Source organism: Toxotes jaculatrix, chromosome 23 (genome assembly GCF_017976425.1).
Source record: "Toxotes jaculatrix isolate fToxJac2 chromosome 23, fToxJac2.pri, whole genome shotgun sequence".
Classification (NCBI taxonomy): Eukaryota; Metazoa; Chordata; class Actinopteri; family Toxotidae; genus Toxotes; species Toxotes jaculatrix.
In genome coordinates, this window is record NC_054416.1 from 11,769,362 (window position 1) to 11,788,073 (window position 18,712).

At 40.1% G+C, this 18,712-nt stretch overlaps 5 protein-coding genes across 8 annotated transcripts in view; all 5 read left to right on the plus strand.

Moving 5' to 3' along the window:
• LOC121177241 overlaps positions 1-5,093 on the plus strand; it is a 6,107-nt gene extending 1,014 nt beyond the window's left edge. Inside the window, exons 1-5 of one of the 4 annotated variants that reach the window (XM_041031483.1) lie at positions 3,045-3,175; positions 3,326-4,015; positions 4,280-4,396; positions 4,486-4,529; positions 4,736-5,093. In XM_041031483.1, the coding sequence (XP_040887417.1) occupies positions 3,121-3,175; positions 3,326-4,015; positions 4,280-4,396; positions 4,486-4,529; positions 4,736-4,855 (1,026 nt within the window). In that variant the 5' untranslated portion in view covers positions 3,045-3,120 and the 3' untranslated portion in view covers positions 4,856-5,093. Of the gene's footprint in view, positions 1-57; positions 175-263; positions 308-513; positions 714-3,044; positions 3,176-3,325; positions 4,016-4,279; positions 4,397-4,485; positions 4,530-4,735 lie in introns of those variants that run through there. The other 3 variants (XM_041031487.1, XM_041031484.1, XM_041031486.1) reach the window with 3 other exon arrangements.
• Positions 1-7,030, plus strand: part of LOC121177233 (immunoglobulin kappa light chain-like) — a 23,963-nt gene extending 16,933 nt beyond the window's left edge. The window contains exons 6-7 of the transcript XR_005893194.1: positions 1,328-1,335; positions 7,021-7,030. The gene's annotated coding sequence lies outside the window, so the exon portion shown is untranslated. The remainder of the gene's footprint in view (positions 1-1,327; positions 1,336-7,020) is intronic.
• Positions 1-11,061, plus strand: part of LOC121177235 — a 17,265-nt gene extending 6,204 nt beyond the window's left edge. Inside the window, exons 6-7 of the transcript XR_005893195.1 lie at positions 2,860-2,870; positions 11,051-11,061. The gene's annotated coding sequence lies outside the window, so the exon portion shown is untranslated. The remainder of the gene's footprint in view (positions 1-2,859; positions 2,871-11,050) is intronic.
• Positions 7,102-14,805, plus strand: LOC121177505. The gene is made up of 11 exons (XM_041031830.1): positions 7,102-7,172; positions 7,323-8,006; positions 8,383-8,499; positions 8,589-8,632; positions 8,766-8,884; positions 13,189-13,274; positions 13,447-13,788; positions 13,936-13,977; positions 14,095-14,205; positions 14,330-14,364; positions 14,553-14,805. Exons 1-11 carry the CDS (start codon positions 7,118-7,120, stop codon positions 14,673-14,675), a joined length of 1,758 nt encoding a protein of 585 aa, XP_040887764.1. The 5' UTR covers positions 7,102-7,117; the 3' UTR covers positions 14,676-14,805.
• Positions 14,806-16,591: 1,786 nt separating this feature from the next.
• LOC121177254 lies at positions 16,592-18,712 on the plus strand. Its single transcript, XM_041031502.1, has 5 exons — positions 16,592-17,089; positions 17,272-17,613; positions 17,930-18,040; positions 18,165-18,199; positions 18,388-18,712. The coding sequence occupies exons 1-5, from the start codon at positions 16,975-16,977 to the stop codon at positions 18,508-18,510; spliced, it is 726 nt and encodes a 241-aa protein (XP_040887436.1). The 5' UTR covers positions 16,592-16,974; the 3' UTR covers positions 18,511-18,712.

The following is an 18,712-nucleotide window of genomic DNA, read 5'->3' on the forward strand; positions in this document are numbered from 1 at the left end:
CATTAAGATCAAAATCTAAAATCTCTGTTCTGTCTCCTGGTGTCTGGCTCTCTATAGATGATGTGACCTCTCTTGTCTTGGTGTGTTTCTTGAGTGGAGCCTTGGCATTCACCACCATCCTGTTAATTTTACTGGCTGTCTCAGTGTACAAGATGTACAAAAGAAACTGTGCAGGTAACTGATACTCCTTTAAGCTGACAGCAAGAATTGAGAGCAAATTGCATTTCAATAAAAGGACTTTTCATTTTGTTTGTTATAACCAGACTCCAACGTAAAAACTCCAGCACCTTCTACTCCAAATACAGAGGTATGTACCATTTTCTAATGGAAAATAGAGAATTTTTAACTGTACAGCAATGTCTTTATTTCTTTTTTTGTTTTATTTTGGCTGGAGACACATGGATAAACTTAGGGTTATGATACTGATGACACTGTTTAACTTTATCTTCCGTTAATTACTGCACACATTCCACATTTCCCATAGAGTGATTCACTATTTTCCTTTATTACCAGTTATGCCAGGATTCAGACGACCTTCATTATGCTGCTTTAAGGAACCACAAGGTCAACCGATCCACAAGACAGAGGGACAACACCTTCGGCGAATGTGTGTACTCCAGTGTGAGGCAGTAGATCTGGACATGTTTCATCTGTGCTACACCAACATGATTTCACTTAAATTTAATGAATATAAATGCTTGTCTTGAAATAAAATAAAAGAAAAAAACGTCTTCCTTTAGAGGGTTTCACTGAAGTGACGTCAGAACTATGCTCACACCTCTGTGGTGCAGGTGGGGTTAGCCACACTGAAAGTTTCCACAGTTCTACACTGACACTCCCCAACATCACATCTACAATATGTACATATGTAAGGCCAAAGCATTCACACACACAGACGAAGCACAGCACATCCTTTGTAGGTTGTTTATTCTACATGCTGCCACAGAGCCAGAGGTGTATGAGGCTTTTCGTGATCTCGTTGCAGTTCACAGTAAAGAGAAAAGATCTCAGACCGTCTTGTGTTTTCATCTTTGTCTCTGCGGCTTTGAGAAGCACGTCTCTACATCAGTAGCTACATCAGTAGGCTGAGGTCGGTTTGTTGTAGGTGCAACCAGTGACAGACAACAAAGTTTATTCAGTCAGGTGAATATAGTTTTAAGTCATCAGAGGAAAACAAAACCAAAAAAATATCACTGAGAAACACTGCTGCAAAATGTTTTCTCTTGCTGTGACTTTATATTGTTAGATTGGAAAAAATGCTGTTTATATTTTGCCAATATCATTATGGTTAGTGCCCACGCATTAGGCCAAATTTCATTTCATGCAGAAGTGTTGGTTCATGGTATGTGGTTGACACGACAGACAGCAGGAACCTTTCTGGTGCTAAAACATGTTCATCCTCTGTAGTTTATCATCAAAGCTTCCTAGTTGCACCTTAAGATCATTTCTACTGAATGTGAATACAACGCTGATGATCGCACTTCCTTTTTTTTTTTTTTTTTGGGTGGTTTTCCCCAAGGTGTAAAGATGATCAGTGATTCATTCGTCAGAGACTCTGTGACTCTCAGCTTCTCTGTTCACATTGGTGACTGTGCAGCAGAACACAGTATTGAGTCAGCTTGAATTCAATGACGCTGCATTTATCATGATAGAAATCTGCTTTGAGCTTATCACTGGATGCAGACAAGTGACAGTAGCTATTTATACCTGCCACCAGATGCATGAGCAGAGGCTGTAACCTTTAAACCTGACAGTTCTCAGTGTTTGACTTTTGCTTTGATCCTGTGGTGAAAAAGCTGTGAACCAGTGCACAGGTTTCTGCTGATGGAAACTCAAGTCTTAGCTTGAAAACAGGAAGACTGGCCTGTGGCCTCAAGGCCACAGTGAACAGCAGCTCAGGCAGACGTCAAGAGCAAAGACATTTTACACAGCAGCTGTGTGAAATGAGGATTGTGTCTTAATTGCAGATAACATGCTGTGTACACCAAGGGGATAATACAAGCCCCCACCAGAGAGAACTGAATGCTTATGTAATGAAATGAAATGTAGTAATGCAGTGTGAGGGAAGAAAGTGAGCATGCACAGGCAGCATTTACACACACACACACACAGTAGGTTAACCATCATTATTTACAGTTGCAAGTTTAGTGTGTTAATATGATCCCACTTGCAAGTGTCCATAGGCTTCATTTTAGCCCCAAATATAAATAGACTGTCACGAAGTCACGACCGAGGCAACCGAGAACACGAAGGAAGAGAGCACCTAAAAGCAAAAATCCCCCAAGACAGGCAGATGAGTAAACTAAAAGTCATTTAATAAACAAAAATCACTGGGAGATTCCAGGGTCAGGGAACAAAACTTAAACAACTAAAAATCATCCACACGTGGCGAAAAAGACTCAGGAACAAAACTAAACAACAATACAAAAGTCCTTACTTGAAAACAAGGAAACCAAGGTAAGTTCATGAGGAGGAAGAAGCCAGGCACAAGTACGGGAACGAACACGGGGACTTGACAAGGCAGGGGAGGCAGCACACATGGGAAACAACACACGCCAAAACATAGGCAGACTCCGGTACAGACAAAGATGCAGACTCTGGTACAGACACAGTCACAGACTTGGGTGCGGACAAGGACACAGACACAAACTCAGGTACGGACACAGAAAAAGTGACAAGGACACAGGGAAATAATGAGACTTAAATACATGAAGTAATTGGCCACAGGTGACACCAATTAGGGCGGGGCAAACAGTCACAAAAGGCGGGAAATTAGACAAAGTCAGGAAGTAGAACAAGACAAGATACACAGGTGCTATGACTTCAAAATAAAAAAAGGAAATACTAACAGAAGCTAAGAAACTAAACAAGTGTCCTAAAAGGTCCAAAAGTCCACAAAAGAGTTCAAAACTAAACAAAAGGGTTCAGAGAACAGCCCACTTAGGGGCTGGTCATGACTTAAACTATAGATACTTCCTACACAGAACATGGCACTGATCATGTGTTCACTGTTTCCAAAACAGGACATTCAATCTGATTGGCCAGTCAAACACAGTCTTCTCTGTGAAGAGTGGAGAACGTACTGAGATTCAGTCCATTCAACACAGCGTCTGAAGCACGATGACACCTCCAAACTTTGCTTTGTATTTCACATGCCTGTTGGTGGTGAACATAGGTAAGCTGTGTTTTCTGACTCTCTGTTGTTTGCTTTAAACCATAACTATATGTTTGCTTGTAACATTTTCTCATGTATTCTGTAAAACAGAGCATTACAACATACTAGCATCAACTCACTCGTGTATCTGCTTTGTCTCTTCTCCCTCAGCTCATTTGACAGCTTTGCAACAATCATCATTACGTTTTGAATCAGCTAATGTTGGTGAAAATGTGACTTTGCCGTGCCTGTGTCAAGATAACACAGTAGGGATATTTTACTGGTTAAAGCAAAAGCTGGGACAGAAGCCAAAGCTGATTTTGACATTCTATATGCACAGTGATAAAATCACATTTGAAGATGAATTTCACAATTCACGTTTCTCCCTGGGAACTGGAAACAGTGGAAATGTTTTGAACATTTCACATTTGCAAATTTCAGACTCAGCCACTTACTACTGTGCAAGTAGCAATTTAGAGGACTATGATTTTTGTCAGGGCACGGCAGTCAGTGTAAAAGGTTCAGGTTTGAACATCCAGGCTTTAGTTCATCAGTCACCATCTGAGACCGTCCAGCCAGGAGGCTCTGTGACTCTCAGCTGTACAGTCCACACTGGGACCTGTGATGGAGAACACAGTGTTTACTGGTTCAGAAACTCTGAAGAATCTCAGCCAGGACTCATTTACACCCATGGAGACAGGAATGATCAGTGTGAGAGGAAACCTGACACACAAACACACACATGTTTCTACAACTTGCCAATGGAGAACCACAGCCTTTCACATGCTGGGACCTACGACTGTGCTGTCGCCTCATGTGGACACATACTGTTTGGAAACAGGACCAAGCAGGACTCTAAGGGTAAGTCATTTACAGCAGGGATTGTCTCATTTGATAAACAGTGATCATTAAAAGATAGATTCAGATTTTTGACGTCTATACTTACAACACTTATAACACTTACACTGAGAGGCAGCTGACACACATACGAAGCTTCAATATACACATGGACATGTCAGAAGTGTCTGAAGACAGACCTGACAAAATCTGAATCTGTCCTTTAATCAACATTAAGATCAAAATCTAAAAGCTCTGTTCTGTCTCCTGGTGTCTGGCTCTCTATAGATGATGTGACCTCTCTTGTCTTGGTGTGTTTCTTGAGTGGAGCCTTGGCATTCACCACCATCCTGTTAATTTTACTGGCTGTCTCAGTGTACAAGATGTACAAAAGAAACTGTGCAGGTAACTGCTACTCCTTTAAGCTGACAGCAAGAATTGAGAGCAAATCACATTTGAATAAAAGGACTTTTCATTTTGTTTGTTATAACCAGACTCCAACGTAAAAACTCCAGCACCTTCTACTCCAAATACAGAGGTATGTACCATTTTCTAATGGAAAATAGAGAATTTTTAACTGTACAGCAATGTCTTTATTTCTTTTTTTGTTTTATTTTGGCTGGAGACACATGGATAAACTTAGGGTTATGATACTGACGATACTGTTTAACTTTATCTTCCGTTAATTACTGCACACATTCCACATTTCCCATAGAGTGATTAACTATTTTCCTTTATTACCAGTTAGGCCAGGATTCAGACGACCTTCATTATGCTGCTTTAAGGAACCACAAGGTCAACCGATCCACAAGACAGAGGGACAACACCTTCGGCGAATGTGTGTACTCCAGTGTGAGGCAGTAGATCTGGACATGTTTCATCTGTGCTACACCAGCATGATTTCACTTAAATTTAATGAATATAAATGCTTGTCTTGAAATAAAATAAAAACAATAAAGAAAAATCCAATGTCCTGCATTAGAGGGTTTCACTGAAGTGACGTCAGAACTATGCTCACACCTCTGTGGTGCAGGCGGGGTTAGCCACACTGAAAGTTTCCACAGTTCTACACTGACACTCCCCAACATCACATCTACAATATGTACATATGTAAGGCCAAAGCATTCACACACACAGACGAAGCACAGCACATCCTTTGTAGGTTGTTTATTCTACATGCTGCCACAGACCCAGAGGCGTATGAGGCTTTTCATGATCTTGTTGCAGTTCACAGTAAAGAGAGAAGATCTCAGACCCTCTTGTGTTTTCATCTTTGTCTCTGCGGCTTTGAGAAGCACGTCTCTACATCAGTAGCTACATCAGTAGCTACATCAGTAGGCTGAGGTCGGTTTGTTGTAGATGCAACCAGTGACAGACAACAAAGTTTATTCAGTCAGGTGAATATAGTTTTAAACCATCAGAGGAAAACAAAACCAAAAAAATATCAGTGAGAAACACTGCTGCAAAATGTTTCCTCTTGTCTTTACTTAATATTGTTAGATGGATTCATTCAACGAGGCACAATCAGCAAGTGTGATATTTACTGTGAGTTGTGTAATCTATTCTCCATAACATTTACAAAAATCTTTAATCCTGATGCTCCATAACCCTCATCATGAACAAGTTCAGGCGCTGTATGTGACTCACAACATCTGTGCAATCCCTTTGATAAGTCAACAAAAATCTTGGTCTTCCGTTCTTCTGAAATGTGTGCAGCTAAAATGCTGTTTGCATTCTGCCAATATCATTATGGTTAGTGCCCACGCATTAGGCCAAATTTCATTTCATGCGGAAGTGTTGGTTTATGGTATGTGGTTCACACATGACAGACAGCATGACAAACAACATGTTCATCCTCTGTAGTTTATCATCAAAGCTTCAAAGTTGCACCTTAAGATCATTTCTGCTGAATGTGAATATAACGCTGATGATCGCACTTCTTTTGTTTTATTTATGTATTTTTTATGGTATTTTTTCCCCAAGGTCTAAAGATGATCAGTGATTCTGTGTTCACTTCGCTTCTCTGTTCACATTGGTGACTGTGCAGCAGGACACAGTATTTAGTCAGCTTGAATTCAATGACGCTGCATTTATCATGATAGAAATCTGCTTTGAGCTTATCACTGGATGCAGACAAGTGACAGTAGCTATTTATACCTGCCACCAGATGCATAAGCAGAGGCTGTAACCTTTAAACCTGACAGTTCTCAGTGTTTGACTTTTGCTTTGATCCTGTGGTGAAAAAGTTGTGAACCAGTGCACAGGTTTCTGCTGATGGAAACTCAAGTCTTAGCTTGAACACAGGAAGACTGGACTGTTGCCTCAAGGCCACAGTGAACAGCAGCTCAGGCAGACGTCAAGAGCAAAGACATTTTACACAGCAGCTGTGTGAAATGAGGATTGTGTCTTAATTGCAGATAACATGCTGTGTACACCAAGGGGATAATACAAGCCCCCACCAGAGAGAACTGAATGCTTATGTAATGAAATGTAGTAATGCAGTGTGAGGGAAGAAAGTGAGCATGCACAGGCAGCATTTACACACACACTATAGTTTAACCATGAAAATTTACAGGTGCAAGTTTAGTCATAAATTCTTTTGGCTTTTATTTTTGTGAATCTTTTTTTTTTAATTGTTTGTTTTTTCCTGAGTTTTTGGTGCAACATGTTGCCCAATCACAAAATTATTCCATGTTCCCTAAATACAGGTATCCAACTGTCCTGCATACTCTACATATACAGTAGATCAGAGGGTAATGATGCTTGTAGCATGATACTGACCTGTTAAACACCAGAGTTATTATTATTGGTACTTTAAACTATACTTTCAAAAAAGCCATTTATGTTCTACTGAACTACTGAAAGTTATCAAGCTAATTAGTATTCTACACACAGTCAGTAAACATGTTGTATATAATCCCCTTTGCAAGTTTCCATAGGCTTCATTTTTAGTCCCAAATATACATACACTATAGATACTTCCTACACAGAACATGGCACTGATCATGCGCTCAGTGTTTCCAAAATAGGGCACTCAATCTGATTGGCCAATCAAACACAGTCTTCTCTTTGAAGAGTGGGGAACGTACTGAGATTCAGTCCATTCAACACAGCGTCTGAAGCACGATGACGCCTCCAAACTTTGCTTTGTATTTCACATGCCTGTTGGTGGTGAACATAGGTAAGCTGTGTTTTCTGACTCTCTGTTGTTTGCTTTAAACCATAACTATATGTTTGCTTGTAACATTTTCTCATGTATTCTGTAAAACAGAGCATTACAACATACTAGCATCAAATCACTCGTGTATCTGCTTTGTCTCTTCTCCCTCAGCTCATTTGACTTTTCAACAACCATCTTTACGTTTTGACTTGAATGTTGGGGAAAATGTGACTTTGCCGTGCCTGTGTCAAGATAACACAGCAGTGATATTTTACTGGTTAAAGCAAAAGCTGGGACAGAAGCCAAAGCTGATTTTGAAATTCTATATGCACAGTGATAAAATCAACTTTCTGGATGAATTTCAAAACAATCCACGTTTCTCCCTGAGTACAGGAAACAGTAGTTTTTTGAAGATTTCACATTTGCAAATTTCAGACTCAGCCACTTACTACTGTGCAAGTGGCAATATACGGCACTTTGAATTTTGTCAGGGCACGGCAGTCAGTGTAAAAGGTTCAGGTTTGAGCATCCAGGCTTTAGTTCATCAGTCACCATCTGAGAATGTCAAGCCAGGAGGCTCTGTGACTCTCAGCTGTACAGTCCACACTGGGACCTGTGATGGAGAACACAGTGTTTACTGGATCAGAAACTCTGAAGAATCTCAGCCAGGACTCATTTACACCCACGGAGACAGGAATGATCAGTGTGAGAGGAAACCTGACACACAAACACACACATGTTTCTACAACTTGCCAATGGAGAACCACAGTCTTTCACATGCTGGGACCTACGACTGTGCTGTCGTCTCATGTGGACACATACTGTTTGGAAACAGGACCAAGCAAGACTCTAAGGGTAAGTCATTTACAGCAGGGATTGTCTCATTTGATAAATTGCAAACCTGAAAAGATAGATTAATATTTTTGACGTCTATACTTATAACACTTAGACTGAGAGTCATGTGTTACTGTAAGAATTCCTCATGTCCACATTGGACATTAAGCAATTCATTCCTACTCCACTGTATGAGAAAGAGGACATAGTCTACTGTCTTTTCAAACATATACGCATTCCAAGATTTCCCGACACACATACGAAGCTTTGATATACACATGGACATGTCAGAAGTGTCTGAAGACAGACTTGACAAAATTTTAATCTGTCCTTTAATCAACATTAAGATCAAAATCTAAAAGCTCTGTTCTGTCTCCTGGTGTCTGGCTCTCTATAGATGATGTGACTTCTCTTGTCTTGGTGCGTTTCTTGAGTGGAGCCTTGGCATTCACCACCATCCTGTTAATTTTACTGGCTGTCTCAGTGTACAAGATGTACAAAAGAAACTGTGCAGGTAACTGCTACTCCTTTAAGCTGACAGCAAGAATTGAGAGCAAATCGCATTTGAATAAAAAGACTTTTAATTTTGTTTGTCATAACCAGACTGCAATGTAAAACCTTCAGCGACCTCTACTCCAAATACAGAGGTATGTACCATTTCCTAATAAAAAGTATTAAATATACTGTTTAACATTATCTTCCATTAATTGCACACATTTCATATGTGTTTGTCATGTTGTATATTATACTAATGCATAAAAGTATCCACTTTTTTACCAGTTATGCCAGGATTCAGACGACCTTCATTATGCTGCTTTAAGGAACCACAAGGTCAACCGATCCACAAGACAGAGGGACGACACCTTTGGTGAATGTGTGTACTCCAGTGTGAGGCAGTAGATCTGTTTCATCACTGCTACAACAACATGATTCTGTTCTGATTTCTAAATTTAATGAATCTAAATGCTTGTTTTGAAATAAACTAAACTCTTCCATGACTTAAAAAAAAAGAAAGTATAAAAAATGTCTTCCTTTAGCAGCAGTCAGAAATATGCTCACACCTCTGTGGGATTAGCCACTTTGAAAGTTTCCACAGTTCTACACTGACACCCCCCAACATCACATGTACAACACAAAATTCACAGACTAAGCACAGCACATCCTTTGTAGGTTGTTTATTCTACATGCTGCCACAGACCCAGAGGTGTATGAGGCTTTTTGTGATCTTGTTGCAGTTCACAGTAAAGAGAGAAGATCTCAGACCCTCTTGTGTTTTCATCTTTGTCTCTGTGGTTTTGAGAAGCACGTCTCTACATCAGTAGCTACATCAGTAGGCTGAGGTTGATTTGTAGTAGGTGCACCCAGTGACAGACAACAAAGTTTATTCAGACAGGTGAATACAGTTTTAAGCCATCAGAGAAAAAAAAATCCAACAACATCAGTGAGAAGCACTGCTCCATAACGTTTTCTCTTACCATGCCTTAATAATGTTAGATTCATGCAACGAGGCTCAATCAGAATTAATCATGGAAATAATGTCCCCATTGATTATCCTCAGCTCTCATCTTGAACAGGTCCAGTTTAACTACTCACCAGTACAAGAGATGTTTTTATGTCTTTATGTATAAATGTGGCACAGATGAGCTGAAATAAATGTTTATGAATGATTGAAGAACCTCACTTAAAACTGAATTTCAGTTAGTCTGAAATGGAATACAACAATTAAATCAAACACCTAAATTAAATGTCTGTAGCTACAATTTACCGATGTTCCCTAAATGCCTCACACGCAAGCTTTATGAAGACACTGGCAAGGCGGCTGTACACATAGAATCCTCTGATCCCCATTCACTTACTACAGCGCATCCAAGAGCCAAGAGCATGAGCATGATCATGCTTTTTTTTTTTTTTTGTGCACCTATGTTTTTGATAAAGACGTGAAAATCAACTTCTGAACATAAAAAGACATTTGTACAGGACCACAATCAAATCTCCGCGAGCTTAGGCTGCATGTTTTCCATGAGTCACTTGTTGCAGTGATCACGGAAACAGGTGACACCTGTCAGTCCCAGGGGGACTTTTTTTTTTTTTACTCCATTCTTGTGGTCAGCAGTAAAAGAGCAGACCTTTCTATCTATATGCAGAGTTTGGCCATGTGCACATTTCAGGCCCCTTTTCTTGCTTTGTGTTTGTATGTAGGTGGTTTGAAGCACAATGTCCTCGTTTTGCTGCAGAGAGCCCAAATGAAAGTTATTGCTGTGATCAAACGATATGTTTTGAGGTCCATTGATGTTCCACAACACAGTGTGTTTCTTTTTGTGTCTCTCTCTGTCATGTCACACGTCTTATGTCGCAGATGTCATGTACCGCTGTGGTTGGCAAAACCTAAATTCAGGGTTAGGGTTTGATCAGGCAATAGATTTGAGGTGAACACATGGTGAGGCTCTCACAGCTTTACTGTTCTGATTTATTTTTTGACAAGGTGTGAGTGTGTTTGTTTTTTTTTTTTTTTTGTGGTCTCTTAACCAACAAAGCAGCATTTTTTTTTCGAACATGCACACTGACTCGAAAGGGTTTTGATGTATCAACCCCAGCAGAAGGCGGAGATGCTGAAATTAGTTTAGACTGTGTTTGCGCAGACATGTAAAGACAAAAGCTACTGCAGAAAGCACACTAAATAATGACATTGCATAAAAAAAAGCAGTGCAATACCTTAGCAGAATGTAAATACAGCCACAAACAACATTGTTTGGATCTAACATCAGATAACATTTTGAACTTAGAGAACCAATCTCAGCGTTTCCGGTGCTTAGTGATGTAAACCAATACACAAACTGTAAGAAAGAACAGGAGAGTCCCAGTTCTTATGATGGAGAGCCAGACCAAGATTCTCATCTGTGCCATTTGGCCGTCAACATCATCTGTGATGAGCAGCTTGCTTCCACCACCAAACAGTATCTCCCCACAGGAGGCCACAGCACAGTAGTAGGTTCCAGCATCAGAGGAGCTCAGGTTCATCTTCTGCAGATGGTACACACAGCTCCGTGAAGGAGACCCTGGTGTAGAGACGTTCTTACACTGATCACTGTGTGTGTGAAGGATTCCTTGATGAGATCCATGCCTGAACCAGTAAACGCTGTGTCCTCCGTCACAGGTCCCAGTGTGCACTGTACAGTTGAAGGTCACAGAGCCTCCTGGCCTGATGGCCTCGCATCCTGGCCCCTGGACAATTTCCTGGAGTCTCTCTCCTAAAACCAAATAGAAGTAACAGTCAGAGACTGAAACCTGGCCTGCGTTTTAATCTGAGCTACACGCCCATAAAGTTTTGTGACTGCATCTTACACAGTGAGACAAAATCTGTCCACACACACACACAGACTCACAAGGTGAAAACAATACCAGCCACGCTGTTGTAGGCGGTAGCAAAGATTTAAAAAGGCTGAAAATATTGTTTTTAAATCTGGGAATTAATATGTATTTAATATGAGTATTTAAATCCAGCTATCCAGTTAAATCCCTGTGAACAGTAATATGAATTGTATGTTTCAAGCTGCCTAAAAGTGGTAAATAATGTCTGGTGAAATTAAACACTATAATGCTGATCTAACACTCTAAGCAAATGAACAAATTTGATGATATTTCAGCTTATTTGGGATGCAAATCCCTGGCAACCTCTGCATTTCATCTCAAGTCAAAGCGAGTGAAATATAAAAGCACTATACCTTTGACACTTAAAAAGACCCCCTCTCCAAATTCCACCATGTTGGAGTGTGAGCTTCCACAGTAGTACGTGGCTGAATCTGAGAAGCGGACGTCAGAGATGTGTAAATGATTCACGCCTTCCATCCTTTGCACAGAGAAACGAGGGTTCTTCTCCAGCCAGTGGAAGACCTTGGATGGTTTGTCATACTTGTAAATTGTAGACAGGAGTTCGAGTCCGCTTCCTAAGGTCTGTCGATACCAGGAGAAGTGCATCGCCACTTGGCTGTCATAGAAGCAGTGTAAAGTCACATTGTCCCCAACACTGGCCAACACCACCCCAGTGTCTTGTTTGACTGTATCCGACTGGATCACAGCTGAAAGATGAACTGGATCAAAAATATATAAAGTTATAGAAACATAAGCTGGCATTCAATTTTTAGCCTTAATCAGAATCACAGACTGAATATAATTTAAATGAAGAGACTTACAAAGTCCACAAAAGATGGTGTACTGGTGCATCGTCTCTGAGGTCTTGGGAAATGACCCTTTTGAGCGGAAGAGAAGACAACAGCTCAAAAATGAGGTTACATTTGATTGGCTGCCAAGAAGGTCAACACAACGCAACTGTGACACAACATCTGTCTTGCCTGAGAAGGAAATGAATTAGTCTGGCTCTACCAAGTTGATCACAGAGGAGATGCGAGCACAACAGCTTCTTGTGCCAAAATGAGTAGTGGGCAAAATGCTATGTTTTTTTTTCTTTTTTGACTCACAGATGTTTCCATGTCAGCCAAGGAAGAAAAAAACTAGGTAATCTAGACGAGACAGAATCTAGACTTTTGTGCATCAATTAGTCGCGGTGTGTATATGCACAGCTATTGCAATATATTGGTTGGTACATGGGTTTGGTCAGTTGGTGGGTGTCACCAGGACAGATATGAGCATCAATAAGTACACTCCATAAAGCTGCTGTGCGTGTTTCTGAAGACGACATTTTACAGGATGTAGAGCAAACAAATCCATCAACAACATTATTATATTTGAATTGACCCTTGGTAGATGATCATCATACACAAAATATCAGTCCCACTGAAAAACAACGCATCCATAGAAAGCAGCGTCATTCATGAACATATGATGCTACAGGTCCCTCACTTTGTTTTCTTGCCATATTTCATATGTCATGTGAGACTGTTATGGATTATGTGATGATGGTTGTATAAATCTGCAGCAGTCACTGAGAAATTGATCTTTAGGATTCAGTTCATCGTGGCAACTTTTGTCTCAGACGCAGAGACATGCTGTGAAAAGTTGACTCTGAGAGCTGCAAACTTTCCAGTGAGGTCATTTTTCAGCTTTTATGTTAAGGCTTATTGGCTGGAGCCACATAAACATGGTGTGTATATGCAGAGGCATTGCGATCTATTTGCTGGTATGTGTGAGCGTCAAGATGAAAGACAAAAGACAGCCCGCCCCTCTAGACCCCTGTATATGAGCTCAGTGGTTCAGACGATCCTGGCAGTGACACCATTAAACGCACAATGAGGAGCTTTACCTTGATAACAGCTTTATTTCTCTGCTGCACCAGTAAGTACTTTATTATTAACTAATTACTCTCAGCACCAAGTAATGGAACCAGAAACCCACCAGAGTTTAAACTTATAAATTAGAGCTGGATTCATTCTTCTTGTTGCCTCAAACTCTTACATTATACACTGAGAGAGACCAAATCTCTTGTTGTCTCTGCTGTTTGTCTCAGACTGGATCTGTGTCTCAGTGTCTGAGACTCAGACTGTGGAGGTCCAGCCTGGTCAAGAAGTCTCACTGCTGTGCTCCAACATTTCCAGAACACCAACTCAGACAGACTGGTTCAGACTGGTCAACAGAACAAAGGTCAGCTGTATCTCCTCTAAGTACAAGTCTGATGACAATGCTTCATACTGTGATGGATTTGAAAATAGATTTGAAATGAGCTCCAACGTCACCACTGTCTTCCTTAAAATAAAGCGAGTGGATTTATCTGACTCTGGACTGTATTTCTGTGGATTTTACATGAACGTTCACACAGTCATTGGCAGTGCAACACATTTAAAAGTTCAAGGTAAGATTGTATTTAAGTCTAATCTCTATCACAGACGTCTGTTTCTCATCATGTTTCAAATTTGTTGTCAGAGTTTTGTAAAAACTGCACAAAGAAAAACAAGAAACCAATCAGAGTCTAATAGTTTAGTTTCCATGTGTTTGGCAGATAATGGTGAATCTGATGATGAAGCTGATTGTCAGACTGAAAGTAAGGTTCTCCTTCCCTCTCTGAAGATGTTCTTCATTGCACATGTTATGTCAATATTAACCATGTCAAAAGCCTCCAGATAGAAGCACAGAGCTTGATATAACATGTTTATTGTAGAAATGCCTGATGGAACGACAAAGCTGATGAGTGTGATCCTGGGTGGTCTGACTGTTTTTCTGACTATAGTCATCATTATTCTGGCTATTAAAATCAGGAAACTTCAGAAAGGTACAACTGATTCTGATCTGTTGCACATTCTCTTGTAAACTGAATCAACGTGATGGACAAATCCAAAGCAAAGTATACAGTCACTGATAATGAAGTAATCAGACATTTTTCGTTTGCCACATAGCTCTGAATGAAGCACTGCAGACTGAAAGAAACAAGGTGAACGCATTTATTTCTGATTTATATAAACTGTATGATTTGGTCTAAAAGTGCATTTCAAACAGATGTAAAATATCAGTTTTAAAACTCATATAACCTCTGTAAGTCTCAGCAATGTTGATTCTGTGGAAGAGCTTCTGTCATTACATCTGACCTATTTTTGTGATTGTAAACACTCTGATTTACAGGATCTGGGCTCAGACGACCTGAACTACGCAGCTCAAAGTTTCCAGGCAAAACCAAAGAGGAATCGAAGGCCTGCATCAGAGAGAGAGCTGGAGCCAAATGTTCTGTACGCTGCCTCCAGATAGACTCAGGAAACCACTGGAACAGCAGCTCAGAGTGGAGCTGATGTGTTATCATATTCACCGGCCTTTGTGTAGTTATGTGTGTGTGTAATGGATGGAAGGGCTCAGGGACAAAACAATAAATTTTGACAAAAATTTCTACTTTCAAGCTCAGTTGTTGCTCATGTTTATTTCTGTCTCTCTCAATCAAAGTCTGTGTGGTTCACATTGTTTTGCCTTCTGTCTGAGGGGAAAGAAAGAGTATGATTGATGTGTGATGGAGGAGGAGTCAGAAAGGACACTGATGACTGTTAAACTGTCTCATAGTGAGACTGAAATGGTCTGTGGGGGGTGGAGTGAGTGAGATACACATCACAGGTTTGACAGGAAGAGACAGCACAGTGTGGTCTGAGCACAGCTGAGCTGAAAATCATGAGGCCTCCAAGCTCTGAAGGAAAGTTTTAAAGGAAGCAGAGAAAACTGACCTGTTGTTTAGGACAAATGAAACTAGCTGCTGTATTTAGGCTTTTATGGAAAATAGAGAAGATAACATTGACTAACATTGTGTGAGTCCACCACAGTAAGACTTCAGCCATGATCACAAACCTCACAGAAAAAAAACATTGTTCCACTAAAACATGTTTGACCTGAGGACAACTGAGGTGAAAATCATCAGACATCTACAGTCAAACTTTCTGAATTGAAGCAGTTAACACTGGTTTCATTTCCTGTGTTGCACTTATAAAAATAATGGGCCTGTTCTTAAGGGAGAGTCTGCAGGGAGGGAGGAGCTGTGAGGTACATGTCACGTCTTGGACGCAGAGATACAGCACAATGTGGTCTGAGCACAGCTGAGCTCTCATGCGTCGCAAGACTAAATGTGTTTAACCTGCATTTGGATTCAGATAAAACAAAAAGAAATGTGGGAAATGTTTGCACAAGAAAGTGTTTTTCTCTGGTTGGATATGTGAACTTTGTTCTAATTTAATTAAAGGAACCTTTCTGCACTGGCTGTGTTTGCATGCACATGCAGCCACACAACAAGTCTTGTGCCCCCTCCCCCTGTCATTTTCCACTGTGGTGAGAACGATATGTGTATCAGCCACAATGAAAGCCTCAGAAGACTGGCCTTTCACTTCAATAAAACCACAAACAACAGAAGCTGTACTACCTTTATACAGGACATCAGCACCTGCTGGAAGAAAAACAGGCCTTGTGGAGCCTCATACTTACAGAGAAAGACGACAGCATCTTCCTCATTAAACTGAGATACATACAGTATAAATACATAGTACAGATCAACACAGAGAAATGGGGACAGTTTATTTTGGACCTCAAGTATAAAAAGATAATATAAGGAAAGTGTTGAGTTCACTGTCATAACACAAAGAATGAATAAATGCAAAGTAGAACCAGCTTCAAATTATTAGTGGTTGAAAACAGTGTTGCTGTTACAGAGGACAAACTCATAGGAACAGAGTGTAGCATGATTTAAGCAGCATCAACAGCAAATTAAAGCAATAGCAAATCAGAGAGAGAGAAGTTTGATTAATGAACAGAACAAATCAAATATGAAAACCTGGTGAAATATGGAATAAAGACCTGATTCTCTCTACATTTGGTGGTTTAGAGTTCATGTTACTATTGTTATTGGCGTTGATACCATACGTTAAAATGACGGCCAAATTTGTTTTAATGTAAATTCAGTGAAGACTTTGGTTCACAATGTGTTGAGGACAAAGACTGACAGCATGGGAGCTCAGAGCCAAATGTGAGCCCAGAAAAAGACGTGATTCTCAGTTGTCTGATCTCAGCAACACGTCTGAGACACAGTTTTCAAGCAAAATACCTTGACCTCAACTTGCACTGCATCATGTGAATGCAACTGTTGTATCGCGTTGTCGCTGCTTGATGGTATCTTTGTGCTGCCACTAAAATAGAGCACTATGTGTGAGGGGTATGGGAGGTTATTGTGTGGCCCGTGCTCCACAAGATAAGTATAGAAAAAACCACCTCCCTCTTTAATGAAACCTCCTTCCTGAGGCTCAGTGATTTGAAGTTCCATTGCAGTAAGATGATCATATGCACAAAGATGAGCTTTACTATAATAACAGCTTTACTTCTCTCCAGCCTCAGTAAGTAATGGCACTGAATTACTCTCACACTGTGCTCCATGGAGAACTTCTGTCTCACTGAATTATTTCCTGATTATTTCTTAACTTTTGCTCCTTGAGCATAAAAGTTTGCGTCAACACGTATTTTCTTGGAGGCGTTTCTGTGATGAGTTAGAGGAACAGAAAGAAGAAGAGCACACCTCCTCTTTATGTTGAAGACGTACCCTTCCTGGACTCACTTCAGTTACGGACATTGCAGAGCTTCAGTCGTGCACACGATGATCAACTTTACCTTGATGACAGCTTTCATTCTCTGCAGCCTCAGTAAGAACTGGAACTCATTTACTCTCAAGCTCATTATTCATTTTATTATTGTGTGTTTAACCTGCTGTCAATCAAACTTATTTCCTCATTAGGTTCTTGCTGACTTTCATTAAGAGCTATTGTTTCCCTTCATGTTGCTTTGAAACAACTAAATCTCTTGTTGTCTCTGCTGTTTGTTTCAGACTGGATCTGTGTCTCAGTGTCTGAGACTCAGACTGTGGAGGTCCAGCCTGGTCAAGAAGCCAAACTGCTGATCTCCAACATTTCCAAAAAAGAAACTGTGACATTCTGGTTCAGACTGATCAACAGAACCAGAGTCAGCTGTATCTCTGTTATGTCCAGGTCTAACAGCAAAGCTGAATTCTGTGATGGATATGACCAAAGAAAATTTGAAATGACATCCAACATCTCTACTGTCTTTCTTAAAATCAAAGAAGTGGATTTCTCTGACTCTGGACTTTATTTCTGTGGATTTAACAATGATGCACGTCCCATTTTCAGAGTGATCGATTTAAAGGTTAAAGGTGAGTTTACTAAATATATTTTCTGTCTTTTGGTTCCATTGTACTGTTTTGTTTCTGATCATATTACAAATAGATTGTAATATCCTCTGTGTGTGGCTATTATGGTTATGATGTATGTCTGTCAAAATAAACTCAAGACTGAAACGATCTTCATTTCTTTAAAAGGCAGCAATGAGTCACATGATGACATGGACAGAAAATGTAAAGTTGAGATTTATTTCATTGTGCTAAATTTAGTTGTTTTTCATTTTAATTTCAGTCAGTTCTCAAGTCTCTAAAGGTTAAATAGAGTCTAACTTCATTATGTTTCTTGTAGAAGAGTGTGATGGAACAGCAAAGCTGATGAGTGTGATCCTGCGCGGTCTGAGTGTTTTTCTTGTAATGGTCATCATTGGTCTGGTTGTTAAAATCAGGAAACTTCAGAAAGGTACAACTTATTATGATCTGTTGCACATCCTCTTGTATAATGAATGAACATGATGGACAAATCCAAACCAAAGTATACAGTCACTGATAATGAAGTAATCAGACTTTTGTCGTTTGTCACATAGCTCTGAATGAAGCACTGCAGACTGAAAGAAACAAGGTGAACACATTTATTTCAGACTTATATAAACTGTATGTTATGGTCTAAAAGTGCATTTCAAACAGCTGTAAAATATCAGCTTTAAAACTCATATAACCTCTGTAAGTCTCAGCAATGTTGATTCTGTGGAAGAGCTTCTGTCATTACATCTGACCTATTTTTGTGACTTTAAATACTCTGATTTACAGGATCTGGGCTCAGACGACCTGAACTACGCAGCTCAAAGTTTCCAGGCAAAAGCAAAGAGGAATCGAAGGCCTGCATCAGAGAGAGAGCTGGAGCCAAATGTTGGTTACGCTGCCTCCAGATAAACTCAGGAAACCACTGGAACAGCAGCTCAGAGTGGAGCTGATGCTGTATCGTGTTCACCTGCTGCTGTGAATTTGTGTGTGTGGGTAATGGATGGAAGGGCTCAGTGGTAAAACAATAAATTTTGACAAAAATTTATACATTTAAACTCAGTTGTTGCTCATGTTTATTTCTGTCTCTCTCAATCAAAGTCTGTGTCGTTCA

Bases quoted from the DNA above. Each gene is read 5' to 3' on its own strand.
- LOC121177505 (XM_041031830.1), top strand. From the start codon at position 7,118: ATGACGCCTCCAAACTTTGCTTTGTATTTCACATGCCTGTTGGTGGTG. The intron at 14,206-14,329 runs GTACAACTGATT...TTTGCCACATAG, and splicing joins AATCAGGAAACTTCAGAAAG to CTCTGAATGAAGCACTGCAG. The intron at 14,365-14,552 runs GTGAACGCATTT...TCTGATTTACAG, and splicing joins TGCAGACTGAAAGAAACAAG to GATCTGGGCTCAGACGACCT.
- LOC121177254 (XM_041031502.1), top strand. From the start codon at position 16,975: ATGTTGAAGACGTACCCTTCCTGGACTCACTTCAGTTACGGACATTGC. The intron at 17,090-17,271 runs GTAAGAACTGGA...TGTTTGTTTCAG, and splicing joins TTTCATTCTCTGCAGCCTCA to ACTGGATCTGTGTCTCAGTG. The intron at 18,041-18,164 runs GTACAACTTATT...TTTGTCACATAG, and splicing joins AATCAGGAAACTTCAGAAAG to CTCTGAATGAAGCACTGCAG.